This window comes from Rissa tridactyla, chromosome 2 (assembly GCF_028500815.1).
Source record: "Rissa tridactyla isolate bRisTri1 chromosome 2, bRisTri1.patW.cur.20221130, whole genome shotgun sequence".
Lineage (NCBI taxonomy): Eukaryota > Metazoa > Chordata > Aves > Charadriiformes > Laridae > Rissa > Rissa tridactyla.
In genome coordinates this window covers 54,666,968-54,679,159 of record NC_071467.1, presented here as the reverse complement: position 1 = coordinate 54,679,159, position 12,192 = coordinate 54,666,968, and the positions used below count along the sequence as shown (strand labels likewise).

The following is a 12,192-nucleotide window of genomic DNA, read 5'->3' as shown; positions in this document are numbered from 1 at the left end:
GTAAAATGAACTAAAATCAGTGGTCTGGAAATGATTGGAATCTTTTTCCTCATGCACATCGCAAATGAAAAAATTAGCTAATACTTCTCCACCAGAAAGAACGGGGAAAAAGGAAGAGGTTAGTACAGCCACATGCCAAAATACATTACAGCATGCAAGGCTAGAGCCAGCCCACACATTTATACGCTACATTGTTAAGATCCATTGGAAAGTGCAAACGCTAATTAGGAATGTGAACCAGATAACCTCAACCTCAGTTAAAGTCCAATTATTCCTACCGGGATTTCGTGATACTAATCTGTTTGTCCCTCTCCCAGCGATGGTGCCCAACTGGAGTTATTAAAGTAATTGTGCAGAGTTTAACGCCAGGCTGGTGGTGGTGTCGTGTTGTTCGCTGGCTGCTTGACAGCTTTGCCGAGGAAAGTGGCGATGCACAACGTTTGCGTATGTGTTCGCGCAGAAAGATACGTGCCAACCCTTTCCATTAGAAATCCGGGTCTGCAGCTGCGATACTTGTTCGTCTCGCTGTGCTCCTTGACTCAACGGAAAGGGAGGGGGCAAAGTTTCAGTGCATTGGGCTGCCCTGACTTTCTAGGGGCTGTGCAGTGGAGATGGTGGTTATTGGTGGCGAAAATGCATCCCTATTACCTCCCAGCATCCCAGCTATAATAATAAAATATATGATAAAAAAAAAATTGTAATAAAATGCATCGCAGCTATAACTGTTTGGCTGTGGGACTCGTTCTGTCTGTGGGTTTTCCCTTGTCTGTAGAACTTGGTCTGAATGTGATTTTCTTGTAATTGCTTTCAAAGAGGAGGGGCATTCCTGCATGCTGCAGGCACCTTCCTCCCCCAGCCCTTGCTCAGCGTTTTGCATCCACATGAGACTGCAGCATCGGATGCAAAAATAGAACCGCTCCAAAATGCGACACTTCGGAGGTTGCAAGAGCTTTTGTTTCTGGGAAGCTGAGAGGGCTGTTTTCTGCCCTTCAGCTCCTCACCTGAGTTCCCTGCCAGTGAGAGGAAGGTAATCTGCTCGTAAGTAAAAATAGAGTATGAGAGTAGACTAACACTTTACGCTTTAATCAGGTACACAATGATTAACCCCTTGGCACCTGTGGAGGTGCACGGGGAGCCCAGTATCACAGCCGCGGTGGTTGGAAGGGACTGGGGAGGGCCCTGATTTGAGCAGGGTGACGGCTGGCACTGGGTCAGGCCAGCTGTGGCATTGCCTGGCCAGTGCCTTGAAACTCACTGAGAATGGATGCTCCTCAGCCTTGCTGAGATACCAGTCCCAGTGTGGCATTGCCCCTCCAGGGAGAAATTTGTCAGACAGAGGGTTGCATTCGGGCTGGAAGAAGCCGGAGTGGTGACAGGTCCTCAGCATGGACACTGCTCTGCTGGAATAAAGCTAGGAAAGGTGGCCAATCCAGTCGGGTGGAGGTTACCCGGCAAGCGAAGGTGTGTTGTTCAGGGAGAGGAGGGTGCATCAGAAGAGCGGCTCAGGCTGTACCCACGAAGTGGGTGCCAAAATGCCCCACAGACAGTTGCAAATGGTCATGTTTCAAGGACAGCACAGGACTGCCAAATGAGGAGCTACAGCAGCTTGAAGGACACGTTTCTGAGAGACGGTGCCTTGTGGTGTGGGGCAGCCAAGGCTAGGCTCTTGCAAAGCAGCAAAATTTGCCTCTTGGAGGAGGCAGTTCTGGATCCTGACAGATTTCCCTTTGCCCCAACTAGCTTCCAGCCTGGGAAGCACCATCCAGCACATAACATTTGATATCTCTTCCCTGTATCTCACTAAATAGAAGAGCGTTCCTGGGGTCTTATTAGCATGACAAGGAAGTTGGTGTCACGTCTTTGTATTAAATTGTTGGTTGTTTATTTCATGTGTAATTCTCCTCATTGCTTATCACAGTACAGTAACATATGGTTTTGGTAGCTTGATTGCTACAATAAAGGGTTTATTATTACCTGAGGGTCCTGATGGACAACAAGGTGAACAGGAGTCAACAATGTGCACTGGCAGCAAAGAAGGCCAGGGGTGTCCTAGGCCACATTAGGTAGTGTTGCCAGCAGGTCAAGCGAGGTGATCCTTCCCCTCTACTCAGCACTGGTGAGACACTCCTGCGGCACTGGGTCCCGTTCTGGGCTCCCCCGTACAAGACAGACAAGGACATAATAGAAAGAGTCTAACAAAGGGCCACAAGGATCATAAAGGTACTGGAGCATCTCTCCTATGAGGAAAGGCTGAGAGAGCTGGGACTTAGCCCACAGGAGAGAAGGCTTAGGGGGATCTCATTGATGTATACAAATACCTGATGGGAGGAGTAAAGACAGACCCAGACTCTGCTCAGCAATACCCAGTACAAGGACGAAAGGCAGTGTACGCAAAGTGAAATACAGGAAATTCCATTTAAACATAAGAAAAAAACCTTTTTTACTATGAACGTGGTCAAATGCTGGCACAGGTTGCCCAGGCAGGCTATGGAGTCTCCATCCTTGGAGATATTCAAAACCCAAGTAGATATGATCCTGAGCAACCTGCTGTAGGTGGCCCTGCTTGAGCAGGGGGATTGGACTAGGCAATCTCCAGAGGTGCCCGCCAGCCTCAGCCAGTCTGTGATTCTGTGATTATATTAATGTGCAGTACATATATGTCTGGAAAAAAAGAAGACAAGGGGATCTTATCATGCTTATAAATACTTAAAGTGTGGGTGCCAGGAGGATGGGGCCAGGCTCTTTTCAGTGGTGCCCAGTGACAGGACAAGAGGTAATGGGCACAAACTTGAACATAGGAAATTCCATCTCAACATGAGGAAAAACTTCCATACTTTGAGGGTGGCAGAGCACTAGAACAGGCAGCCCAGAGAGGTGGTGGAGTCTCCTTCTCTGGAGATATTCAAAACCTGCCTGGACGCGTTCCTGTCCAGCCTGCTCTAGGTGACCCTGCTCTGGCAGGGGGGTTGGACTAGATGATCTCCAGAGGTCCCTTCCAACCCCAGCCATTCTGTGATTCTGTGACTGAAGTGACAATGTATCTATAACAAAGGCTTGCGTTTATTCACTTTAATAATGTTCGTTTATCATAAGTACATTACAGCTTAGGAGCTTAATCACAATAAAGGAAAACTCTCTCATTATTTTTCTGCATTAAGAAATACCAGACGTTGTACCCAAATGTTAGTCAATGAGAATAATTGACTTTATAATAGTCTTGTTATCCACCCAAGATAGAAGTACTTCATTTTTGAGCTCCTCGCTCTCAGTGATGTACAACGTGTTTTCTTGGTCTGGTGGTCTTGTAAGGGAATGGGGGTGGGATGGAGAGTTATGGGCTGAAGAAGACAATGTGGAGGGGCTTGAGCATGGACTGTTTCTGGGGAAGCCACTTAGGGGATGGGAGAGCCTTTTGTGTCCTTCGGCCTCCCAACGAGGGAAAGGCTCAGCTCCAAAACAGAGGAGAAGCTGGTGAGGAGAGAGGCTGCTTCTCCTCTCCCTTGTGTGTGGGAATTGCTGGCGGGCATAGGCTTGCCAAGTTGGCTGCTGCTGGGTCCTTTCACTGGGAGCTTGACTAGGAGGCTGTTTATTTCCATTCCAGCTTTCAGCGAGAGCCCTGGCCTTTATAGAGCTGCAGGGAGCAGGCTGTGAAAAGTGTAAAGTTTTTGCTCCCGGACTTCCATACTCGTTTACACCGTTCAGTCTATGTTTTGCATTCTTTCTGTTGTCTTTATTACCCAAAGCTTAAGCGAAGTGTCACTCTTTCCACATCTGCACATTTAATTTCATCCTGTTCATGCCTGATAAATGGCTAAGAATATTTCTGGAGGAGAATCTTACCATATTTACTTTTTGGAAGAACTGTTCATTTACAGGGCCAGTATTCTATAGCATGAAGTCTGATATTTTTTTTTATTTATTTTTTTAATCCACATTTTTTGGACTGCTGAGAGTTGGTTGTCATCTTTGGCATTAAGCTGCGATCCACAGTAACTAGCAGAGCGTCAGTCTTTCATGGCCTTAGACTTGTCACCCCAAAATGGTGGAAGGCAAAGGTTTAGGTTGGGTTGAGGACCTGTATGAATTTGTAACTTGACCTTTCTCTCCTCCTCCTCCCATTCTCTCCCTGCCAAAGCAATTATACCCATGACTTGTCTGGCATGCTTATTTGGCCACACAGTAAAATAAAAGCAATTAGCAAGAGCACAGGAGGTCTGCTCAGTTCCTTTAATTATATATTCCTTAACTAAACCTCATAATTTCCCATGGATTAATGCAGTAGCCTCCCCTCACCGTGTTTTTGTGCAACGTTGTTTTAGAGAGAGGGTGTGCATGCTAATGCTGCCTGGGTACGAAGCAGCAGTGCTGCTTATACACAGGTACACGAGGATTTGGAGGGTGTCAGTGGTGGCTACACTGCCAGGCAGCCCCCATCCCACAAAATCCTGCTCCTTGGGTCAGCTCTGACCTGGGAAGAGGCGGTCAGGGGCAGCGGCGAGGCTGCATGAGGCGCATCTGTCTGGATACTGATGGAGATACTGGTTTCTGCGGAGAGTGAGAAGGAAAGTGGTCCTCCACCACCACCAGTTCACAGCTGGCGTCTGGTGAAGAGAGGACCCTGTCTGGGAAAGGCTGTCAGCTAAATGCGGTATTTCTGACATCCTCTCACAGCACCGGCTGGGCTTTCCCGTATCCTGATGCAGCAGAAATTTTGTGGAAAGTGGCTGAGTACAACTTCCATCTCCATGTAGGAGGAGGATCCATTTTGTCATGGACAAGAACTGAGCTATGCAAGTTCTTCCAGGGTTGCTGTACTTACTCTCGCTTGCCCGCAATGTGTAGCCCTACAAGAAATCCTGAGCATTGGGGGTTTTTTTGGTTGGTTGGTTTTTATTACAGCACAGCCCCACACAACTGTTTCCTGCAATTCCCTGTTAAAGCACTGTACCTTGCAGCTGCTAGCTACTATTTCTCAAAGCTGACATCTGTGTAGCTGCACGGAACGGCCACATAAAACAGCTCCCGTGTTGGCCTTGTGAGACTCTTAAAATTAAGAGGACATTGAAGTGTCACAATTCAAATACGTCTAAGTGGTGCATTGGTGCAGGTATGGTGTTTCTCAAAGCCGGTATCCTATAGAGCTGACCTGCATATTTCTCCCCATTCAGTATAACCACTTGTTTTTTTATCACGTGGAAAGGCCAGAAATTTGGCAAAATGCTTATAGCAGAAACGTGGCTATTTTGGCTTGAAGGCTCTGACTTCGTTCCTCTCTGCACATCAACAGTCAGATCTTTTTTATCTGCCTGATCATCTCAGTGGAGCATCAAGTATAAAACTGGCAACATCTAATTATCTACTTCCAAGTTCGGGGTGTGAAGAATTAACTAAACATTTGTTTGAAATTATAAAGGAGCTGGGCTATAGTCATGCTTCCTACTGCAGGGTGGAAAGCACTTGACAAGCAGAACAAGGCTCTAGAGCCGTTTGCTCAAATGATGCTGGAAGACACAATAAATGAAGTTGCAGCAATATGCTTGCAATGCACTTCTGTGCCTGTTTTTTTGCTCAGCTGGAGGACGCTTGTTAAGCTCTATCAGCCACACTCTTCAGTTTCCCCATTGATAAAAATGTAGAGGATACTTTCCTTCTTCCTTTTTAATGTACCATCAGAGCCTCAGTAGAAATACCGAAGTCAGCAGAAATGAGGTTATGCTGCACAACTCCCTCCATCATCTCTCGGAATGTTTTCGCAGGGTGTTAGGCAGCAACCCTCAATTATTTTTTCTTTTTTTTTTTTTTTTCTTTTCTCTTGGCTTGCTTACCACTTCTAAAATAGTTTGAGGCCAGCGTTGGGCTCCACGGGTTTGTTGGCATAGCTGTGTCAGCTTGGATTGCGAACTATCCATCCCCTGGCCAAGGCTGCTGGGCTGGCAGCACGGTCCAGGCGCAGTGCTGTCGGTGGAGGCACCGAAATTCAGAGGTATTATGGTTTCAGAAAACCCATAACAATTTATTGTTGTTTAGACAATTATTCTATCACCCGACGACCCCTCCCCACCTGGAAAGGGGAGTCGAGGAAAGCAAGGAAACACAAGGGTTGAAATATAAATAGATTTAATAGGATAAGACTAAATAATTACAATAGTACTAAAGAACCAGTATTAATCCTGATACTAATATAAGATATACAAGAATTATACTCAGCCCATTCCACCAGCAGAAGCCGTGCACTCCCAGCCGTGGGCAGCAAATGTCGGACACTGCGAGCGCAACGGCTTTGCGGGGAAGGGAAGGGCTCAGGGGTCCGGCACCGGGACAAGGAGTTTCTCTGGACCGCCGCCATCAAGGGAGGGAGAAACTATGCAGCAAACTTTCTAATTGATAGTGAATGTGACATTCATGGTATGAAACAATCCTGTTGGCCAGCCTGGGTCAAATGCCCAGTCCTCGCTCCTCCTCGTGCCTGCACCTGGCAAGGCTTGAAAACATTGAGACCTTGAATCCCACATGGCCTAGGTGGCTATAAAGTAAATATTTTCACGGATTCAGACACTACAGTCTTCCAAAGGTGGAGTTTTCCCCAGCATTAGAAGAGAAACTAGTCCCGTGTTGCTCAACCCAGGACAGGAGGCGACGTTCTCTCCTCTCCTGTGTCAGCCTCCTGTGCTGCCTTGGAAGCAAGTAGTGTATTTCCAGTCTGCTTCAAGTCACGTGTGTGCTACAGACAAAGAAACAGCGGCACTGACATCAACTGAAATATTTATGTATGTGTGCGTTTGATATAAAGTGGGGAGATTTTTTTTCCTTTAGCTGAGTTGCACTTCGGGAAGCGGGAAGCGATGAAACGGTGGCCCAAATAATTTTGAATTGTTTATCATAATGAATGCATGTCAAAGTTGGCACGCGTAGCTTACAAAGAGGACGTTTCCCTGTGTGTTTGTCTTTTTTGGAGAATTTTTCTCAGTGTCAAATGTAACGCTGGGAACTCAGATAACCTGAATTTTTACTGTCCAATATGAGAGATACTACAAAGCTTCTGCTAAAGGGCTCTGGCTGTTGACAGTGAGAGATCTTCTCATCTAACGCGTTAGCAGTAAAGAAGGTTAGTGGGACACTGGAAAGCTGCTTGCTTAACCAGCTGCCTTCCCAGTGAGATACCAGGCTCTGGCAGTGATTTCAGTAGATGATGTAGTGTGTCACATTTCCTCACATGTTACACAAAAAAGGATCCTGGAATCAGTCCGCATTGTTACTGGAGCAAGAAATATCCCCACGTATGGTTTTTCCTCCAGTGGATCACCCCCGAGTCGCAGCTCTCGTAGTCCATGAGCGGGAATGTTTTGTGCCGTTGTTTGTTGCTACTGTTGCACACAAAGAATGCTCCGGTTTGCTGAGATACCACCTCAGCATGCATTTGAAGTTGGAATTTCTGAAAGACAGAAAGGATCTTCTCATTGAAACTTGAAACATGACGTGTATTGGTGTTATTTTTAACTCCGCAAGAAGACTTGAACTTTTATGAAAAGCAGATTTGCCCCATTCAGCATATTCTTATGAAGCTCCAGATCAATAGGTTTGAAAGACAGATGAATTGAATTAAATCATTTGGGGGATATTGCTTTGAGGATTAAACAGAAAAGGTGCTATTTTAAGGCTTATATTACTTTATTTTGCAAACTTGATTATTTTTTTTTTCCTGTTCATTTCCCACAGAAACGTTCCAGAGGTCAAGTGCTATTCGACAAAGTATGCGAGCATCTGAACCTTTTGGAAAAAGACTACTTTGGACTAACGTACAGAGACACGGAAAACCAAAAGGTAACCCACAAAACTGCAGCTGGTCTTTGGCACGTGGACTTCAGAGCTCCCCTGAGACACCGCCCCCCCGCCCCCAGACAGTTGCAAACAGTCCAGAAGTTGTTTTTATCTTCCTTGCCAAGTTCCATAGGCACAGCTTGAGTACTGGTTTTTGTAACTCTCTACCTCTTGAGAGCATCCCCTGTGTTTCCCTGACTTTCCTCCATGTTGGCTATTTATGACATGAAATAAGTTAATCACATTCTCTTTCTAGTATGATTTATTTCATCACTGCCATTGAGGAAAGTCGGATTTACGTTCATAGATACACTATTAAACACGCAATGCTAAAATAAGTCGTAATACTACCGTGGTTGGAATACAGATAGGCAGGAGCTGATTGACTCCTCCTGCTAACTGCTGAGATAAAGTAAGGTTGTGAGTCTTGACCTGCTTTATCTGAGTGTTATTGTTGATTTGGCTAAAGACTTAAGCCTTCAGAAGCAGTTGGCAGCAGTAGTGAATCACATTCTGCTTGTCTGCATCTCAACGTCAGTCCTGAATAACCTCTGTATTAACAGTGTCCAAGAAGATCTGATGTGCAAACGATATATATATTGTTTTAGAGACGTTACGGTGAAAGAAAGAGTTGCAAAGGATAATCTAAAATATGCTGTGTGTTTTTGGCATTTTAAGAGAAATATTTTGAAAGAAAAATAGTAACAGAACTTTGTAGTAGTATGTGCCGTAGCCCAGCAGAGCTCACCAGGTGAAGGTATTTTGTGCTTGGCATGGCCTGAAAGGTCTTCCCTGATGAAGCTGGAGCTTCTTCAGCTGTTTATGTCTAGTGAGGACAGTTTTATTTTCTAGGCTTCCCTTTGTTTTGGTTATATGTGATACGAAAGAAATCAGTCTTTTTGCCTGTCTTTTCCCCTTTCTTTACGGACTTCTAAATATAAGGATTTTGTTTCTTGAGTCAGAAAACCACTTAAGCAGATGCTTGGTCCTTGTCAGCGCAAGATAACACTTTAGCATGTGCTTAGTTTTGAGTTGTGGTAAAAGTTAGGCAGATGTTTAAGTGCATTTCCAGATAGGTGTGCTTTCCTGTACTGGAAAGAGAAGAATGTATTCATTATTAACAGGTGGTTTAGAAGCACTAAACATTTATAGATCGCCAGTTACTTTACAGAGCTAAACAGCTAAAAGAATACTGTCTGCCACCACATTTATTGATCACTAACGTGCATGTTTTTAACGCCCAAGTACTTAGCAATTTACCTCCATCCTCTGCCAGATAACTTCCAGCCAGACAATACATGTGCCCACATCACATGTCATCTTTGAAAACAGAAATCCTGATGCATCTTTTAATTTCTTGGTGCATAGTGTGCTTTTGTGCTCAGCGATAGCTGGAGCTCTTCAGGCTCATGTTTTGCACCACAGACTGGGTTTGGACAGCTGCAAACTGGTTGTTTTTGTTGGGGGGGCGGGATTGTTGTGTTCTACTTGTTTGATATTTCTTTAGTTTGTTGTTGTTTTTTTTCTCTGATACGTTTGTTTATCTTTCTGTGGTGAAAGTGGAACTTTCCGAGGGGAAGCGAACTTTTTGTTCTGGGCTCTGCTGATGCATTTTAAATATCAATTTGATTCTGTTAGAGGACAAGGCAGAAGCACAGGGTCTTTACCTCCCGGTGCCCGAGAGGCAGGTACAGAGCAGGCTGCTCTTTTAATTGCAAGCTCTGGCTGTGGCAGTGACCCTGAGAGACCCCAAGCTGCTCTGCGCCTCCTCCAGGGGAGTCTCATCTGCTCCTTGGCATCCTTGGAGTAGTAGCACATCGCCGTGATACTTGCCCACCTCCTCGGCAGGTTTTTTTTCTTGTGTGTGATCGCTGGGCTCTGCGCAGCATGGATGGGGGGGCAGCCCCAGTGCTGCAGTTCTGCCTCTCATTTTCCCCCCCGCCTCGGGCTCCTTCTGCCCCTGGGGAGCCCCTCGTGTCCACGCCGGGTGGCAAATGGGGTCGTACCCCACACCACACTTGCTTATCCTCTAGCAAGGCTTTTCAGACCTTCCAGGATTAGAGCAAAAAAACCAACCAAACAAACAAAAAAAACCCCAACCCCTTCTTAACAGGCTCGTAGAAATTTAATTTTCCCAGAAGATACTCTGGAAAAATGGTTGCTGTGGATTTATTTTACTAATTTCTGTTCTGTTTTTTATTTCAAACCATTCAGCCCCTCGATGTCTGGGAAGGTTAATAAAAATCCTGCTTCTACCCAGGGCCACATCTTGAAAGTTAGTGTTATGCCTGCCTACTGCTGCTCCAAGGAGAAAGGGGTGGCAGACCTTTACATGTTCTAGCTTTGACTCATAGCACTGTTGTAAAAATAATGTTTATTGTGTTTTCTAATTCAAATTGAAACAAGGAAACATTTTCTTTGCAGAATTGGTTGGACCCTGCCAAGGAAATCAAGAAGCAGATCCGAAGTAAGTTTGTTATCGTTTGCGCGTTTGTTTCAGGGCGTCTGGCAAACTTTCAGTCTGGGGTATCCGGACCCCAAAAATCTGCGCAAAAAAAAGTCTCTTCCTTTAAACTGCCAGCAGTATTTGTGCAGGTGTTGAGGTGTTGGATCCCTGTGGTGCCGAGCGGGGATGCGAGAGGCAGAGGGGGCTCCCGGCACGCAGGAGGCATGTTGTGGGCACCACATGCCCATCACTGCCCGGCCCCTCCAATCCTCTGGGCTTGTTCCTAAATGTCTGGGGTAACTCGCCGCTCTTGGCTCCAAGGGCTCGTCCCACCCGGGTGCCCCCAGCACCTGGGGGGTTTTGGCAGCCCCCTCTTCCCAGCCCCTCGCCCCGGCCCCGCTGCCCACAGGGTGAGGGGACAGGTGGGATGGGACCACAGCCCCCTTCTCGATGCCTGCCCCCAGGAGAGCGTGCTCCCCCCAGGGCGATAAAGCAAATTTCACAATCGTTTGCATCCTGTCCCGAGTCTCTGGCACAGGAATTACCTGAATCTTTTAGGCATTGTACCTCATAATGAGTGCAGGCGGTTACTGAGGCTCGTAACACGTGAACTTGCATTGCTGAAAACAACTTGACATTTGCAGAGATGCAGAAACCTGAAGTTTGACATTAAGCAGTGTAACCTTAGGAACTAGGCCACGTATATAAATTATTTCTTTGTGTTACTGATATTTATATCATGTCCAGGAACGCTGCTCATGCCCCATATTGAAATACTTCACTGATGCAAAGGTAGCACTCTGTCTAAAATATCTTTCCTTCTTGCGTTTCAAAAGCTTGAACTTTGCTCCTAAAATGACCATTCAGTTCACAGAGAACCAGTCAATTTTCTGTTTCACATGAATATTTTAAAAAGCTCGGTTGTTAAATTTAGCCGTCTGCGACATTAGAAATTCAAAAACCTCTCGAAGGAAAACCTTGTCAAGACTGCCAGGCTCAAAATTTGACCTGCCTTTTTTTTTTCCTCCCCCTCACTTTTTAAAATTGATGAAATATTTGCGTGTGTGATTTCTTAGGGCAGGAAAGCCTCCACAGTTGTTTTTTTATCTTTGCATGTTTTGTAAATGATCTCTTCTAGAACTTGTGCTTTCACAAGCAAATACATCTGGTAGTTCACATTTGTTGGGTCAGGCCTGGCAAATGAATCACTTCCCTCTCCAAGATTCAAAGGGTTAATTTACACTAACTGGAAAACTTCCCCACTTACTATGAGCAGCCACACCTTTCCGCCAGTATCATTTTCATTAAAAGTAAGTGATCTTAAATAAAAAGTGATGAAAAATCTGCCTTTCTTTAGTCTCTTGAGAAGGTGGATCTGGAGAGGAAGGTGCTGATGGTCAATGCAAGTAAAGCAGTTCAGCTCCACACCACTGATTTGAAATTTAATATGTGCCTGAGCTGTGAGATAGATGATGAAAGGTTCTGACAGCGAGAGATTAACCGGGGCAGAAGAGTCTCGTCCTGGACTTGACATGGGGGACGGTTGTATTTGCAGAAGATGACAGCAATAATTTGCTTGCTCTGTACAATTCACCCCAGAAGTTTGGAAAAGGACAACGGTGGAAAAGTAGGGCTGTTACCTATGACGCTTTCCAAAACACGTATATATAATCTGCTAAATGCTGGTTGAGTTGTACAACACTCAGATATCTGTGATTCCACTGCAAACCACAGGGATTTCATGCCAGCGGTTGAGAAATGAGGCTGTCACCGTGCGTGCGGCCCCTGGTTAGCACCCCATTAGTTATAACCCACAAACTCGCACAGAGTTAGGGTAAGTGAGGGGTGAAGGTCTCCTACTCTGGTATCTTAACTGTCCATGTTATCTGATAGGCTGTATCATAGAGTTTGATTTATTTTGTGTGTGT

At 45.6% G+C, this 12,192-nt stretch overlaps 1 protein-coding gene across 7 annotated transcripts in view; it reads left to right on the top strand.

Moving 5' to 3' along the window:
• EPB41L3 (erythrocyte membrane protein band 4.1 like 3) overlaps positions 1-12,192 on the top strand; it is a 101,120-nt gene that overhangs the window by 49,342 nt on the left and 39,586 nt on the right. For all 7 annotated transcript variants that reach the window (XM_054192579.1, XM_054192572.1, XM_054192578.1 and 4 more), the window contains exons 4-5: positions 7,717-7,821; positions 10,243-10,285. In XM_054192579.1, the coding sequence (XP_054048554.1) occupies positions 7,717-7,821; positions 10,243-10,285 (148 nt within the window). The remainder of the gene's footprint in view (positions 1-7,716; positions 7,822-10,242; positions 10,286-12,192) is intronic.